At 43.1% G+C, this 17,745-nt stretch overlaps 1 protein-coding gene across 2 annotated transcripts in view; it reads left to right on the forward strand.

Annotated features, from left to right (window-relative positions):
• LOC137561787 (serine protease FAM111A-like) overlaps positions 1 to 17,745 on the forward strand; it is a 99,610-nt gene that overhangs the window by 56,875 nt on the left and 24,990 nt on the right. For both annotated transcript variants that reach the window (XM_068273142.1, XM_068273143.1), the window contains 4 exons: positions 3,829 to 3,915; positions 10,293 to 10,361; positions 11,826 to 11,894; positions 13,493 to 13,564. In XM_068273142.1, the coding sequence (XP_068129243.1) occupies positions 3,829 to 3,915; positions 10,293 to 10,361; positions 11,826 to 11,894; positions 13,493 to 13,564 (297 nt within the window). The remainder of the gene's footprint in view (positions 1 to 3,828; positions 3,916 to 10,292; positions 10,362 to 11,825; positions 11,895 to 13,492; positions 13,565 to 17,745) is intronic.

Below are 17,745 nucleotides of genomic sequence, written 5' to 3' on the forward strand. Positions count from 1 at the left end.
TTGCGTGGTTTTATTTAATAAGAAAAAGGGGTGTGATTTAAGGGGGTGTGGCCTGTGTTAAGGGGTGGAGTTTAGGGTGCCAGCGCTTGAGTGCCTATAGGCTCCTGAGCTGTAAATCCGGCCCTGTCAGGAAGTATACAATGTACGACTTGAACGTAATTTTTTTGTTGCAGGAGGCGAAAACTCAGCCTCTTGGTCACTAGGTGCTGATGATGATGGATTATTGATCTGAACTTATTGATTTTTATATACATCTTTTTTTTCTGCTTTTGTACACTTAGTTCTTATGTTTAAGGCAAAAACCTTGTCTACTCCACTCATTGACGAACTCATATGATCTTCTCTTTGTGACCTAAGAAATTCTTTATCTTCTTGTGAAACATTAGTTAGGTCCATCACATTTTGCCGGGAAATGTCAAATAACTGGACAACTCACCACCTTTCCAAATCTGCCTTTTCACATTTCCGTTATCCATGTTTCTCGATTTCACTTCACCAAGATTTGGCTATTTCTACAGCTTCGGAATACCAGCACGGATATTCTCCTTCCTCTTAACAGGGATATTTTCTTTCCTCTACACTTCCTGTAGTTTAGTACTAGCAGCATCCGAAAGTGTTTCTTTCAGTTCCTTGTGATGGTAAATAAAAGTACTTGTTCCTTTGAAGGGAGCCAAGCTCCTAAAAACTCACGACTAGGCACCTTCTCTAGCAGCCAAATTCCATGTTTGGTTCCCATTTTAAGGGGCACCTTAAAGGGACTCTGAGCACCTGTCATGGGTATGCCTTTAAGCATACCCATGAACAATTGAGTGTGTCAGCACACTTACAAACCACTTGTTGTATCCAAAATCCCTCTGGTGTTGCCGCTAAAAAATGAATGGAGCCAGATGACTTCATACAAAGCCGTGCTATGACCCCTCTGGAGGAGCCTCTTGCAATGGGTGTCATGCGTGTCACTTCCTCTTCCTGCTTCATTCACTTGTTCAATGGCCATGCGTGCAAAGTACTTCAATGTTAGAAATTTCACTAGTTTGAGATAAAAGTGATCAATGTGTGCAACCCCTAAATATTATCCAATCTTTTTGAAATTTGGCATATACAGGATCTTCTCAAAAAATTAGCATATTGTGATAAAGTTCATTATTTTCTGTAATGTACTGATAAACATTAGACTTTCATATATTTTAGATTCAAATACACACAACTGAAGTAGTTAAAGCCTTTTATTGTTTTAATATTGATGATTTTGGCATACAGCTCATGAAAACCCAAATTTCCTATCTCAAAAAATTAGCATATTTCATCCGACCAATAAAAGAAAAGTGTTTTTAAAGCAAAAAAAAGTCAACCTTCAAATAATTATGTTCAGTTATGCACTCAGTACTTGGTCGGGAATCCTTTTGCAGAAATGACTGCTTCAATGCGGCGTGGCATGCAGGCAATCAGCCTGTGGCACTTCTCTGGTGTTATGGAGGCCCAGGATGCTTCAATAGCGGCCTTAAGCTCATCCAGAGTGTTGGGTCTTGTGTCTCTCAACTTTCTCTTCACAATAGCTCACAGATTCTCTATGGGGTTCAGATCAGGAGAATTGGCAGGCCAATTGAGCACTGTAATACCATTTACCAGTGGTTTTGGCGCTGTGAGCAGGTGGCAGGTCGTGCTGAAAAATTAAATCTTCATAAAGCTTTTCAGCAGATGGAAGCATGAAGTGCTCCAAAATCTCCTGATAGCTAGCTGCATTGACCCTGCCCTTGATAAAACACAGTGGACCAACACCAGCAGCTGACATGGCACCCCAGAACATCACTGACTGTGGGTACTTGACACTGGACTTCAGGCAATTTGGCATTTCCCTCTCCCCAGTCTTCCTCCAGACTCTGGCACCTTGATTTCCGAATGACATGTAAAAGTTGCTTTCATCCGAAAAAAGTACTTTGGACCACTGAGCAACAGTCCAGTGCTGCTTCTCTGTAGCCCAGGTCAGGCACTTCTGCCGCTGTTTCTGGTTCAAAAGTGGGTTCATGCTTCCATCTGCTGAAAAGCTTTATGGAGATGAAGATTTCATTTTTCAGCATGACCTGGCACCTGCTCACAGTGCCAAAACCACTGGTAAATGGTTTACTGACCATGGTATTACTGTGCTCAATTGGCCTGCCAACTCTCCTGACCTGAACCCCATAGAGAATCTGTGGGATATTGTGAAGAGAAAGTTGAGAGACGCAAGACCCAACACTCTGGATGAGCTTAAGGCCGCTATCGAAGCATCCTGGGCCTCCATAACACCTGAGCAGTGCCACTGGCTGATTGCCTCCATGCCACGCCGCATTGAAGCATCCTGGGCCTCCATAACACCTGAGCAGTGCCACAGGCTGATTGCCTCCATGCCACGCCGCATTGAAGCAGTCATTTCTGCAAAAGGATTCCCGACCAAGTATTGAGTGCATAACTGAACATCATTATTTGAAGGTTGACTTTTTTTGTTTTAAAAACACTTTTCTTTTATTGGTCGGATGAAATATGCTAATTTTTTGAGATAGGAAATTTGAATTTTCATGAACTGGATGCCAAAATCATCAATATTAAAACAATAAAAGGCTTGAACTACTTCAGTTGTATGTATTTGAATCTAAAATATATGAAAGTCTAATGTTTATCAGTGCATTACAGAAAATAATGAACTTTATCACAATATGCTAATTTTTTTTAGAAGATCCTGTATATCTTTTACATCACTGAGACTCGGGGCGTAAGCAAAGTCATATGAAAATCACATCTTTGGAAGAATGAAACACTCTACTGCCCAGCTCACCTTATTATGCTGGGTTGGTGCTTTATTCCACCGTTATGTGGTTGTTGCCAGGGCCTGTTTAAAAATTGTTGGAAAATTATATATTTTACTTGAATTCTGTATTTAAAAAAAGTACATTTTCAAGTTGAAAATGCCTCATTTGAAATTTCAAAGCCAATTTCAGCAGAAAGAAAGGGAAAAAACAGATTTTAATTAAGTTAAATTGATTTGCCAGTCTTTGGATTTCACTCAGTAAAATGGACATTGGAAGGATTTTTCTCAAAAGATTTCCCACTGTTACCCTCACGTATCATGTTCCAGTAAAAAAGGGCGCAGGAGGCTAGTGGACAAATCGGGCGCCGCCATTCACTCCCATAATAATTATCGTTTACTGGGCGCCGAACGGGAAAAAAGGGCGCCCGAGAATAATAACGTTTTCCAAGGGCGCCCAAAGATTTTTCATGTTTTATAACTGCTTGTGATGATTTACGTTTCCTATTTCAATAAAACATTATTTTAAATGTTATCCCTTACTGTTTGTAAAACATTATTATTCACGAAACAAAACGATCAGTACGTAACGTAAATTGTAATATATTTTATCCCTTACTGTTTCTAAAACATTATTCTACACACAATACAGTGATCACTAAGGAGGGTCTTAAGTTTAGGTACCAACAGGGGGTTCTTAGGTTTAGGCACCACCAGGGGGGTCTTAGGTTTAGGCACCAACAGGGGGGGGTCTTAGGTTTAGGTATCAACAGGGGGGTCTAGGGTTAGGGGTAGGTACAGGGAGGGTTACTTAGTAATTTTTTTTTAAACGTTATTATACGTTTCACTATTTAAACGGAAGATTAACATTTTTACAATTGCCGATTTAATGCACATTATTTAATGATTTATAACTTTATAAAACATTAATTTTAAACGAAATACAGTACAATACATTTTTAAACGTTATCCATGCTTATCGTTTAAATCCCCGCGCCCTTTTTTCCCAGCGCCCCTTTTTAACGTACGCCTTTTTTCTATTGTTACAGACTTCTTTACTAAGCGGTCAAACTGAAATAACTCGTTTTTTGACTCCGAAAAAAGAACAAAGTCAAGAAAACTCAACTACTAACCAGGTAAAGATGCTGACCGTTCTACCCCACAGGTGGCCATAGACACTGTTCTTTAGTCCGTAGATGGTAGGTTGATGTAGCATCTACAGGCTAGACCAGGACTTCCCAACCCTGTCCCCAAGTATCCCCTACAGCAGTGTTCCCCAACTCTGTCCCCAAGTACCCCCTACAGCAGTGTTCCCCAACCCTGTCCCCAAGTACCCCCTACAGCAGTGTTCCCCATTGTCCCCAAGTACCCCCTACATCAGTGTTCCCCAACCCTGTCCCCAAGTACCACCTACAGCAGTGTTCCCCAACCCTGTCCCCAAGTACCCCCTACAGCAGTGTTCCCCAACCCTGTCCCCAAGTACCCCCTACAGCAGTGTTCTCCAACACTGTCCCCAAGTACCCCCTACAGCAGTGTTCCCCAACCCTGTCCCCAAGTACCCCCTACAGCAGTGTTCCCCAACCCTGTCCCCAACAGGGATGAGCAGAAGCTACGCCAGTGCGAATTTACGCATCGTAGCTCGTAGGTGAAGTTGCAGAACTACGCTTACGAATTTACGCGTAGCAAAGTACCGTTGCACCAAACACTCATATTACTTAGGTGTCCAGAGGTTAGAGATATATCTGATTATCGGTGATACTGCAGATCATCGATAATCGGGTATATATCTGTATTCTCGGTGATACTGCAGATCACCGATAATCAGATCCTCTCTGTGTTACACCGATCATTACACCAGGTAATTTTAACCTCAACCTAGCCTATTAACCCATTATTCACCCCTGCAATACCTATACCTGTTTATAAACTTTTTATGACTGCAATCTGTAGTGATAGGATGTGATCACTAGGGCGAACATTTCAGGCCCCAATGCTCTACAGATGTAATGCTTTGTCATTGCCTAGCGATGCATCTGTACAGCTCTATGGCCCCCGAACTGTCGCCCCAATGAACGCATCTGATCGCCACAGACACGCAGGCTGGGGATAACTTCCCACCACATGCTCAGCTAGTAATAAAATATGGCATATGGGGTATCGTTTTAACTGGGAAGGGCCCAAGAATTAATTTTTTGTGTGTTTTTATAATTGTGGGATGTATCAAGTGAAAATTAGGAAGGGTGAAAGATGAAAAAAAAATTGTATTTTCTGCATTTACACCAAATTTTTCCCTATAAAATAAAATAGTTTGGGGAGAAAGATATTACCTAAAGAAAGCCTAGATTGTATTGAAAAAAAACAAGAAATATATCACTAAAATGCCATAAGTAATTAAAATGTTACTGCTGTATCAAATTGGCACAGCTAAAGTTTCAAAAATGTCAGGAACCTTAAAGAGGAACTCCAGTGAAAATAATGTAATAAAAAAGTGCTTAATTTTTACAATAATTACAGTGTATGTGTAATATTGCTAAATGTCCACTAGATGGAACCAAGGTACCAAATGTAGGGCACTTACAAAAATCACTTTATAACCAGTAGTGCTCATGAGGAGTAACTTGTGATCACAAGCCGTTTTTTGCGATCACGAGGCCGTAATCGGCATTAGTGATCGGCTCTCGATCAGGAATGCACTCGTGATTGGACTCGTTACCCAACTCGTGATCACAAGTCGGTATTCATAAATAAAAACCTGCCGACTTTAGAGGTTAATAGCAAAGCCCCCTTACATGCTATAAACACCAAATGTGCCAGACATGTTAAGAACAGTGGGAACAAGAGGAAAAACATTTTCAAAAAAACCTTATAGTTTTTGAGAAAATCGGTTTTAAAGTTTCAAAGGAAAAAAGTATACGTTTAAATGTGGTAAGAAAAACAAAAGTTTGCTTTCCTAAAACAGAAAGAATTTGCGATAATTCAGGTTGGAGTGAGCTTGAGATGTCTCCCAGAGCAACACTGCTGAATATATGCAAATTAACCATTGTACCCTTAGAAGTTAAACACACCTCCAGAACCGCTGGAATGCAATGATGTGTCAGCTTGTTAATATGTACAGAGCCATAATAATCCAACATGCATACAGACTGTTTCGGATTGTTTGATCCTCATCAGTGCATGGCATGGATTAATTTGGCTCTATGGAGTAGGGCTTGTAAATCCGAGAGGCACAGACTAACCAGCAAGCTCATGGTGACCCAGAACTCAATGGGGTGTGCAAGGGACTACAATGGTCCTAAAAGCCCCCTTACTAAGATGTTAAGAAAAACAAAAGTTTGCTTTCCTAAAACAGAAAGAATTTGCGATAATTCAGGTTGGAGTGAGCTTGAGAGGTCTCCCAGGCACCACTGCTGAATATATGCAAATTAACCATTGTACCCTTAGAAGCTAAACACACCTCCAGAACCGCTGGAATGCAATGATGTGTCAGCTTGTGGTAAATGACAGTTATTGTATTAAAATGCATTTTAAATGTATACTGTGAAAGTCAGCAAAGTACATTGACACTGAGATGTCCCAAACACTGGTGGAGGAGAAGTGTCCTTCCTACAGCACTGCCAAAACCTGGATATCTTGTTTCAAGACTGGGCATTTCACTGTTGAAGGTGAGCCTTGTAGTGGGACGCCCCCCAATATCAACTGACCTTGTAACCTGCGATTATGTCCATGAGCTGATTATTCAGGACCGCTGAATATCTACTAAAAAAGATATCCCAGATTCTGTACATTTCACAGGAGCATGTTGGGTTTGTTATCACCACTATCGTAGACATGCGCAAGCTTTCAGCAAAGTGGGTGCTGAAATGTTTGAACATCGAGCAGAATAAGCAACAAGGTGAAGCATCCAATGCTGTTTTGGCCCATTTTGAAGCTGCACAGGAATTATTGGCTAGTTTAATGACTGAGTATAAAACCTGGCTCCACATCCATGATCCTGAAACCAAGAAACAGTCAAAGGAATGACAGAGGGTTCCTGTGGCCAAAGAAGTTCCACACCCAAAAATTGGCCCAAAAAATCATGGCATCTGTTTTCTGGGACAAAGACTGTATTCCGATGGTAGACTACCTGCGTTAGGGCTCTTATATCACAGGAGAGTATTATCCTAACATCCTGGACCAGCTGAAGGAGGCAATGAAGACAAAACGTTGACCAAAGGAATTTATTTTTTTAAGGACAATGCACCTGCGCACATAGCCAGTGTTGTAGCTGCAAAACGGAACACTTAGTTTACAATTGGTCTACCATTCCCCCTACTCACCTGACCTGAGCCTTTTAGACTATTATCTGTTCCTAAACTTGTTTTGAGGACATTTCTGACAGCTGGTTTTAGGCCCAACCAAAATACTTTTATTTAAACGGTCTAAAAAAAAGCTTCAGCTATGCTGTACCAAATGCAGCAGCATCAGGGGGAATATGTTTAATAAATGTGTTTCATAACTCTGGCTCTCCTCTTTCTGGACAAAGCCAGGAACTTATCAGCAATTTCTAAGATTATTTAGTATTAACAATTTATAGTACAAAGTAAATAGGCCCATATGAAATTCGGTTTTCTCTTGAGTATTCGCAATGAAAACCTTTTAGACCACCACCTAAACAAGAAAATAGCATATTTTTTGAACCATAAGACGCACCTAGGTTTAGAAGGCAAAAACTAGGGGAAAAAATATACTAAACCCGGTGCATCCATGATGGGGCATCTTATGGACCTTTCCCCCCCCCCAATTATTATGTTCCCCTTCTACCGTTTCTTCCCCTCTGTATCCTCCTTTGCCTTCTGTGCCCAATCTCTGGCCCCCCTGTATACCTCCTCTGGTCCTCCTGTGTCCCTCCTCTGTTCCTCCGGTGTCACCCTCTGGTCCCCCTGTGTCATCCACTGGCCCTCCTCTGGTCCTCCTGTGTCCTCCTATGGTCCTCCTGTGTCCCTCCTCTGGTTCTCCTGTGTCCGTCCTCTGGCCCCCCCTGTGTCCGTCCTCTGGCCCCCCCCTGTGTCCTTCCTCTGGTCCTCCTGTGTCATCTTCTCCCCCCCTCTTTGTCCTACTGTGTAATTCTCTTGTCCTCCTGTGTCCTCCTCTGGCCCTCCTGTATCCTCCTCTGCCCCCCCATGTCCTCCTCTAGTCTGTCGTCCTATGGCCCTCCTGTGTCCTCCTCTGATCGTCCTGTGTTCTCCTCTGGTCCTCCTGTGTCATCCTCTGGCCTCATGTGTCCTCCTTTGGTCCTCCTGTGTCTCTCCTCCTCTGGTCCTCCATCATCCTCTGGCCCCCCTGTGTCCTCCTCTGGTCCTCCTGCGTCCTCCTCTGGTCTTCCTGTGTCATCCTCTTGTCTACCTGTGTCATCCTCTGGCCCTCCTGTGTCATCCTCTGGCCCACGTGTCCTCCTCTGGCCCCCCTGTGTCTGTCCCTAGTCCTCCACTGCCCCCCTCTGTGTCCTCCACTGCCCCCCCTGTGTCCACCTCCGGCACCAGGCCACTCACTCTGCCGCCACCAATCAGTCTCTCTATGCCCAGTTCTCTGTGCCCTTCACTCCCGGCAGCCAATCACGCCTGGTCTGTCCTGTTCCCTCTGCCTGCAGATGCAGCTATCGCCAGTGACCATCAGCTCGCCACCACCAAGGCAACACTCGCTACACTCTTCTTTCAGTTGCCAGGTGGTGGGAAAGTCTCTGCACATAGAGTAGCTATGCTAAGGGAAGTGATCCACCAATCAGACGGGAGGTGCTGCCCCAGGTCTGCCAATCAGGGCTGTGCTTGCTCTTCTCCCTTATACCTATATATATATCTTCGCCCTTCTCCCTTAGACCCGATGGTCTCGGAGGCGGGACCAAGACTCCCTCATTGGAGCGAGTGATTGGCTGTGGGGGAGCGCCTCTCACCTGATTGATGGATTGCTTCCATAATTGTACGTGTAGCCACACTATGTGTGGATACTTTTGCACCACCAGGCAACTGAAGGAAAAGTAAAGCGAGGCTTGCCTTGGTGGCAGCGTGGCTGATGGTCACTGGCAATGGCTGCATCTGCAGGCAGAGGGATAAGAACAGACCAGGGTGATTGGCTGCCGGGAGTGACGGGCACAGATTTGGATAGCCCATGGACTTTTTCATAATGGTGACATGTGTTGCCTTTTTCTGAAGACCAGCCTCTTCTGGGGCTATGTAAAGAATGATGCTGTAACAATTAGGGAAAAAAGTGACTGGAAAAAAGGCCAATAGTGCATCTTGAGTATAATGGATTGCAGCTCAACCAGAAGTCAAATACATTTTGGTGTTTTTTACAGCTTAGACTCATGTCACATAAAAATAGGTAGAGGCAAACTCAATCCAACATAAAAAGAACCTCATTTTCAAAACTGTGGCCTGTACAAAGCCACAGGCACACTTCAGTTAATGACCTGGTGAATGCCCAACCAGCTATCAAATGTTCCATAGGAATCCAGTGCAGCTCTTTTACAAAATTGCTTTCATGGATCTTCATAAGTACATATATAAAAGCTGCACTATGCATACAATGCATACAATGCAAGCTGCATACAATAGCTGCCACTATGCAGCTTTTATGTGTGTACTTATGAAGATCCATTAAAGCAATTTTGTAAAAGAGTTGTGCTGGATTCCTTTGGAAGATTTGGACTGCTTATCCCAGTGGTACACGGGTGACTCCGCTGCACGCTTTTGTCCCCTGCATCACTTCGGGTGAATCCGCTGCACGCTTTTGTCCCCTGCATCACTTTGGGTGAATCCGCTGCACGCTTTTGTCCCCTGCAGCACTTGACTGCTGTCCCATACGCTTTTTAGTTATCAAATGTGGCATGTGGTATCATTTTAACCATTAGTAATAGAATATATTTTATGGTGTTTTAGGGTTGAGGCCCCCCCCCCCGCCCCCGCCTGCTGGCCAAGCAGCAGTAACCCTGTGTTATCACTCCCAATAGAAACCTGCAACAAGTCTTCACTGTGAGCAGCAACAGCAGATTGCTGCTGCTTGGCCAGCAAGGGAATTTCCTCATCTTTTCCAGCTCCCAGTCCGACACTGCTTGAGGGGAAGGGAGGTATTCCCTGCTCATACACCCACTGGGGGCATTCCTGCAGGCTTTCCCCAGCTGCCACAGAATCAAAACAGGAGGGGCGGAGAGTGGCAAAGATGCGGCTACCTCATCCAACCAGGTCCCTGTATCAGGTAGCATTGTTTGTTTGTTTTTTTAATTTGAATCCTTACCTTGGGTTCCCTTCCATGCAGATGCAGTCCCCTTCTGCTTTAGGGTCTTAACGGCACTCCTTTTACTCTTAATCATGTCCAAAATTTGTATTCCCATAAGGTATACATTTTCTGCAATAATCACTAAGAACCTGAAAATTAGCCATTCAGTTTCAGTGTCCTTGCCATGTAATTTACTATCCCAGTCTACCAGAACTTGCACATTAATACAGCTGACTATGTTACTCCTTTTCTTTCTCTTTTTCAGGGCCAAGCAACCCCAACAAAGGAAGTAAACAAAGATGCAAAGGCGAAGAAAGGAACAGATACTGAAAAGGTTAAACAGCCACTATCATGGATATACACAGATTCAGACCCATTTTAGAAAATGAATAATACAATACAATAATACAATAACATTTGTAAAGTGCTTTTCTCCCATAGGACTCAAAGCGCATAGTTGTGTCTCCAATTAATACAGGGTTTCAGGCTGGGTTGTGTTACAGAGGAGATAGTCAGATGTTCATGAATGCCAGACTGAAGAGGTAGGTTTTCAGTTTAGACTTAAATGCTTCCAGGGATGGAGCTGTCCTGATTGGGTGTGGCAGGGAGTTCCAAAGTGTAGGGGCAGCACGACAACAGGCTCTGTCTCCAAAGGTTTTGAGGTGGACTCTGGGGGTGACCAAGGTGTTACGTCCTTTTGATCTAAGATTGTGGGGGGTGTGATGTAGTTGCAACAAGTCCTTCAGGTATCCAGGGCCCAGATTGTGCAAGGATTTGAATGTCAGTAAGCCAATCTTAAACAGAATTCTCCATTTTATCGGTAGACAGTGGAGTGAGCTCAGGGTTGGTGTTATGTGGCAATGGCGGGGTTGGCTCGTTAACAGCCTTGCGGCGGCATTCTGTACTAATTGCAGGCGGCGTAAGTCTTTCTTATGCAGGCCTGTGTAGAGGGCGTTGCAGTAGTCTAACCTTGATGTGACGAAGGCATGGACTAGGGTTGGAAGATCCTCTGAAGGAATTAGGTGTTTAATCTTTGCAATATTCCTTAGGTGAAAGAGCGGTCGTAGAGTAGTTAATCACATAACAATAACATTTGCTGTGGAATGGTGTGTCAGTGGTAAACTTCCATCCCTTAATGCTCAGCATGACCTCTGACCTGATGTCAGATGGTCAGATGGCCATTGGTCTTCACATTCTGCCATGTCCCAGCAGGAATGCAAGTCCACAAAAGTTGTTACCATGGCAAACTTCCTCCCTATTGGCTGCCTGGCTTCAGGTCAGGGGTCACGATGGGAACTGTGGGAAAGGAATTTGCAATGAATGAACTGATGCTGCAGCAAACTAGCATCCCCAGTTACACAGTATAAATGTCTCATGCTAACATGTTTAGATAAACAAATACAACAGTGGGACAATTTACAAGCCGGAAAATGGCTTGGAGTGAATCAGAGCAGGGACAAGGTCCTCCAGCACCCAAGGCTGAGACACCAAAGTGCGCCCCTCCATCTCTCCCACCCCAGCTGTCACACACTGATTGCTATTAGACTAAGAGGGCCACAGGGCCCACAACCTCCCCAACACCTTAATATCTAGTTATCTGGCTTGCAGCCACTGCTATGTATCCCTTTTTCTTATTTCTTTCTGCTTCATACACAATTAGGAATGACAGCTGAATTAATTGTGCGCCCCCTCCTACACTGCGCCCTGAGGCTGGAGCCTCTCCAGCCTATGCCTCGGCCCGGCCCTGGAGTGAATATCACCACTAAGTTTGTTAACTTTTATTCTTTCTCTTTTTCAGAAACCAGCATCCACATCTAAGTCGGGAAACAGAGGTGCAAAGAGGCAGAAAGGGACAGACACAAAACAGGTAAGAGTTTAACAGTTACTGCTATAGAGTTGGTGTTCAGATTTGGGTCATCTTTATATTGGACCCGAATATGGCTGTTTGCATTCAGACCTAGCCGACCTGAAAAAAACACCTAATTTGACTGCCAAAATCCAGCAACATTATTGCTGACTTTAGTGGTTAATAGCAAACTCCCCATACATGCTAGAATCACCAAATGTGCAGGGTATGTAATGGAAAACAGTGAGAACAAGGGGGAAAATCTTTTGAAAGGACTTTGCAGTTTTTGAGAAAACAAATTTTAAAGTTATGATAGGAAAAATGTTTTTGAAATGACAGATAATGTATCTACCTATTGGCAGGGACAGTTTACATATATCCCAAGAAACACCAAAGGATTTCCTGCCATATTGCCTGTGGTGGGTCGGTACGCAGGTAATGTGTACTGACACACAAGCAACTCAGGAGCAAAGTGGCAATGGTTTGGGCAGTGAGGGCTGTACAGCTTCAATACTGCTGCATAAGGATCGAAATATACCTAATATCTGTACTAAAAAAAATGAAGAAAAAAATAAGCATTTTCAACCCTTTGTCACACATACAGGCTGGTATAGCCAGAATGTGGAGTCCCGGCTGTGTGGGGCTCCGCACCCTGAGCTATACCAGCCCACATGGTGCATGTTATGGGGGGGGGGGGGGCTGTGGAAGAGAGGGGTGGCAAAGCCTCCTCCTCTCCCACAGAGCCTTAGTCCAATCCATGGACAAGGGATGCCTCCAAAGAAAAGTCATTTTTTTTTACTTAATTTACCATGAATATTTACCTTTAAAGGGAACCTAAACCCTAGCAAGAAAAATTAGTTTCACTTACCTGGGGCTTTTACCAACCCCCTGCAGCCATCCTGTGCCCTCGGCGTCACTCCTGGATCCTCTGGTCTCTTGCTGGCAGCTAGCTCTGTTTTTGCCGACTCGTAGTCGACGGCCACCACGCACGTCATTACACGCGTTACCACGGCAACAGGACGCTATAGCGGGTGTCAACACATACAAAGATACGGCCAGTGCAGCCAGAGCTCTCCGTTGGCTTAGGGACCTTATACAGCACTATTGTGGCTATACAAAGGATTCCTCACAAAAGTGTTGCCACTCTCCCCCAGGGTTGGCTGTGTGTTAGTACGCAGCATCTGTGTAATGACTAACAGACAACCCTGGCAGGAAAGTCACTGCTGGTTCTGGGAATATATGCAAATTTTCACTACCACTAGGCAGATAACACAGTCTTTTTGAGAAAATGTTTTCCCTTCCCACTGTTCTCAAATTATACATAATTTGGTGCAAATGGCAAATGTGGTGATTCTGGCATGTACTGGGGCTTTGCTATTACGCATTACAGTCAGCACTATTGACTTCAATGCAAGTCGGGTTCGGGTTCTTTGCCGACCTGAAAATATCGGCCTGCTGCATCGAATGTCCAGAAAATCAAACAGAGAAATTCGACCAACACTAATTATGGATATACACAGATACAGACCCTCTTAAACTCAAGATAGAGTAAAGCCTTGGCTTGAGATGAATATTATTACAGACTCTACTTCTGATCTAGTATTCTTACTCTTTTTCAGGGCCAAGCATCGCCACCTGGGCAGGAAAACAGAGGTGAGAGGAGCCCAAGTGACAAAACAGATACAGAACAGGTAACGGTTACAATAAACTGTCACTATTATGGATATACATAGATACAGACACTTTAGAAACTCAAAAAAGAGTAAAGCTTTGTACAGATGCTTAAAAGACCTCTGTCGCAAAAATCTTAAAATTTAAAATACAGGGGTGTAACAAACGTACCTGGTGTGGTCTCTGCAGGCTGCTCTGATAGTTTGGAGCAGCTGGAGATAGCTTCCTCTTCCTCTTTGATCAAAGGCATCCCCGGCTCCCCTGTAGACGTGAGTTAGAATGATGGCATCCCCGGCTCCCCTGTAGATGTGAGTCAGAATGATGGCATCCCTGGCTCCCCTACTGATGTGGGTCGGCGTGTTTCTGGCAGGACGTGCGCAGCTCAGAGCTGTCTTTATAGGCTGAGGAGGCGTGTCTGATGGGGTGTCAGCGGTGATATGATCAGCTGACACCTTTTTGCAGGAGGTGCTGTCAATTCTGGGGTCTGGGCTTTTGCACTGCCTCCTGGGTACTTAAGGCCAGAGTATTCACTTGCTCACTGGCCTTGATACTAATCAGTTTGCTGGTTCTTGGCCTAGTCAGTGAGTTTCAAGAGCTACATTAATATATTGTGTACACGCACAATATATATGTACTCTAGTTAGTCAGTCTTGTTATTTTGTAATTATATTATATTATATATTATCGTAATATTTTGAAGTAGCATCTTATTGTATCTGTGTACCAACCTCTTGCCTGCCTCTTGACCTTGCTCTTGTCCTGTCCTTCTGTACCTCAGCCATCTGATACACGTGTTTGACGCGGCCTGTCCCTGACTACGTTATTGTCTGATCCTTCCAATACGATTGACATCTGACTTATGTGTATGACCCTGCCTGTTATTGACTACAATATTGCCTAGTGACTCTGTACTTCGAAACCTCTGACTCTGTGTACGACTGCAGCCTAAACCTGACTACACTTGCTCACCAGCATTGTATTTTGTTGTTACTACGTCAGCACCTCTCACGCCCAGCGTGATAAGGAGTTGGACAAATTATGGAAACATATTGAAAATCAACAAAATATATTTTAATATGGTGTAGGTCCACCTTTTGCGGCAATTACAGCCTCAATTCTCTGTGGTATTGATTCATACACATTTTGAATTGTTTCCAAAGGAATTTTAGCCCATTCTTCAGTTAAAACACCCTTCAGTTCTTTTAGAGATAATGGTTGCGGAAATCGACTTCTTACTTGAATCTCTAATAACGACCATTTAATGCTCAATAATGTTGAGGTCTGGGGATTGTGGTGGCCAGATGAGATGCTCAACTTCATTACAATGTTCCTTGCGCCATTCTTTAACAATTCTAGCTGTATGGATTGGGGCATTATCATCTTGAAAGATGGCATTCCCCTCCGGAAACAGTTTTTGAACCATAGGATGAACTTGGTCGCCCAAAATTCCTAAATTGTCTCGGCTGTTAATTCTTCCATGAAGGGAAATCATTGGCCCGGCAGATTTCCAAGAAATAGCACCCCAGATCATCACAGAACCCCGCCATGTTTTACAGTTGGGAGAAGGCAGTCTGGATGAAATGCTTCTTTCGGCTGTCTCCAAACGTACACTCGGTCTGAGGTCGGAAATAAGGTAAACGATGATTCGTGAGAGAAAATCACATTTTTCCACTGGTCGAGGGACCGATTCTGGTGGTTTCTGCACACTCTAAACGCTTTGAAACATTTGTCTTTGAGAGCAGAGGTTTTCTAATTGCAGTTCTTCCGTGGAATCCAGATTTGTGCAGCTCCCGAAGAACAGTTTTTGTGGAAACTGGGTTCTGTAGGTGTCCATTCAGCTCTGCAGTGATTTTAGGAACCGTGGTCTTGCAAGCTTTTCCTACAATTCTATTTAGAGTCCAGCGGTCTCTCTCACACAACTTCGACTTTCGGCCACAACTGTGCTTTGCTGAGGACGTTTTTCCATCTCTTTCAAAGGCAGTCATTACTTTTGAGACAGTACCTCTTGAAATGTCAAGCATTCGGGTAGTTTCTGTTACAGTAGCGCCTGCCATGCAAGCACCAACAATTTGGCCTCTTTGAAAGTCTGTGAGATCTGCCATTTTTATACATTATAACCAACTTTGGTTTAAATACCTGTAAAAAACAATTATTTTAATTAAACATATCAAATAACAAAAATAAACCCAAAAAATGTAACATATGTCAAGTTTTGATTGCTTAAAACATGTTCAAAGATTATGATGCCAAAATGTTAGGTGTTTCCATTATTTTGTCCAACCCCTGTACACGTTAATGTATACAGATAAGAAGTACATTTCTTCCGGAGATAAATGAGCCATAAATTACTTTTCTCCTATGTTGCTGTCACTTACAGTAAGTAGTAGAAATATAACATTATTCACAGATTTTGGACTAGCCCATCTTCTCACCTCTTCTTAGGGTTTTCTTTATTCTTAAAAGCACTTAGTGAATGGCAGTTGCTCCGTCCAACCGCCAAAAAAAGTGTGCAGCGAGCAGGGAGGCTGGCCAGCATCATTATATAAATATTTTTCAGGGAGTGTCTTTATAAAGAATAAAGGCCATGCTGAGAATCCCCCATGAAGAGATGGACTAACCCAAAATCTGTCGGTAATGTCAGATTTCTATTACCTATTGTAAGTGACAGCAACATAGGAGAAAAGTAATATATGGCTCATTTTACTCTGGGAAAAATGTACTTTTTATTTGTATGTGTTTTAAATTGTAAGTTTTTTGCGACAGTTCCTCTTTAAAGAATAATGAGTCAGAGACTGTAACATGTGCACAGGTGATGCCATGACGTCATTTAGAGATCCAGCACACCAGATGTTTATGCCCTGTCGTCCCTCCTCTCCTTTACATTGAAAAGTACATGCTTCTGGGTAGTGTGGATCATATAGTTCTATGTTTGTTTCACTGGCTATTTGCTCAAACAGGCCTGGATTTCCGTGTCGATCGAATTACTGAGTTTGAACACCATTAACCACTTTTTCCACCACTACAGTATGTCTATGTCCTCTGTGACTTCATCTAAGCTACGAGGACGTAGATATACGTCTTGTAGCAGAAGCAGTGCTGTGCAGGATTGGGCTTGCTCCTCTGATGCAGCACTAATTGGTGAAAGTGAATCTATGTACCCTGAGCCAATAAGATTTTTACCATTAAAAATACTTTTCTCAGTTCATAGTGAAAAATACACTCTGTAGCATTATTTCAGAATCCAGTAGCCTCACCATAAATTGTGACAGGAACATAATTTATGTTGTGTGATAAACAGTAGAAATAGCCAAACAAAATTTTTGTTTTTTATCTAGCGCTTTCTTATTTTTAAACTGGAATTGGTAAAACTGAGAAATCATGTTTTTTCTATTTTTTTCCTCCTTTTTCCTATTACAATGCTCAGAAAACAAAATTGTTCAAAGGAAAAAATGCCATACAATTAAAGCCTATTTAGTCTTGAAAAAAAACGATATATATTTAATTCAGGTGTCATAAGTAGGGATAATGTTGTTGCTGATTAAATAGGGACATAGCTAAAATATCAAAAGGGGGAAACAAGGTCTGGATGCAAAGTGGTTAACGTCAATGGGGGGGGGATTGGGTTATTATTCTAGACTGCAGGTAGGCTTATTTATGCTGCTGGCAAGGTCATTTTATGGTGCAGACAAGTGAACATGGCAGATTTTATACAGACCTCCGAATACAGACAGAGAGGGCCCCACGGGTGTTCCTCAGGCTCAAAACTTAGCCACAAGTTTCAGCACAGTCTTCGTGCAAACTGTGACATATACTCCATGACTGCATTCCGCAGTGGACATCCGTATTATCATTATTTTTTTAAATCATTATTTTTGTTTCCAAAAATGCAGGCATCAAACCAACATGCATTGATTGTAGTGTTGGGCGAACACCTAGATGTTCTGGTTCGCGAACGTTCGCCGAACATCGCCGCGATGTTCGGGTGTTCGCGCCGAACTCCGAACATAATGGAAGTCAATGGGGACCCGAACTTTCGTGCTTTGTAAAGCTTCCTTACATGCTACATACCCCGAATTAGCAGGGTATGTGCACCTTGGGAGTGGGTACAAGAGGGAAAAAAATATTTGAAAAAGAGCTTATAGTTTTTGAGAAAATTGATTGTAAAGTTTCAAAGGAAAATCTGTCTTTTAAATGTGGAAAA

The sequence above is a fragment of the Hyperolius riggenbachi genome, chromosome 3, assembly GCF_040937935.1.
Source record: "Hyperolius riggenbachi isolate aHypRig1 chromosome 3, aHypRig1.pri, whole genome shotgun sequence".
NCBI classification, from domain to species: Eukaryota; Metazoa; Chordata; class Amphibia; order Anura; family Hyperoliidae; genus Hyperolius; species Hyperolius riggenbachi.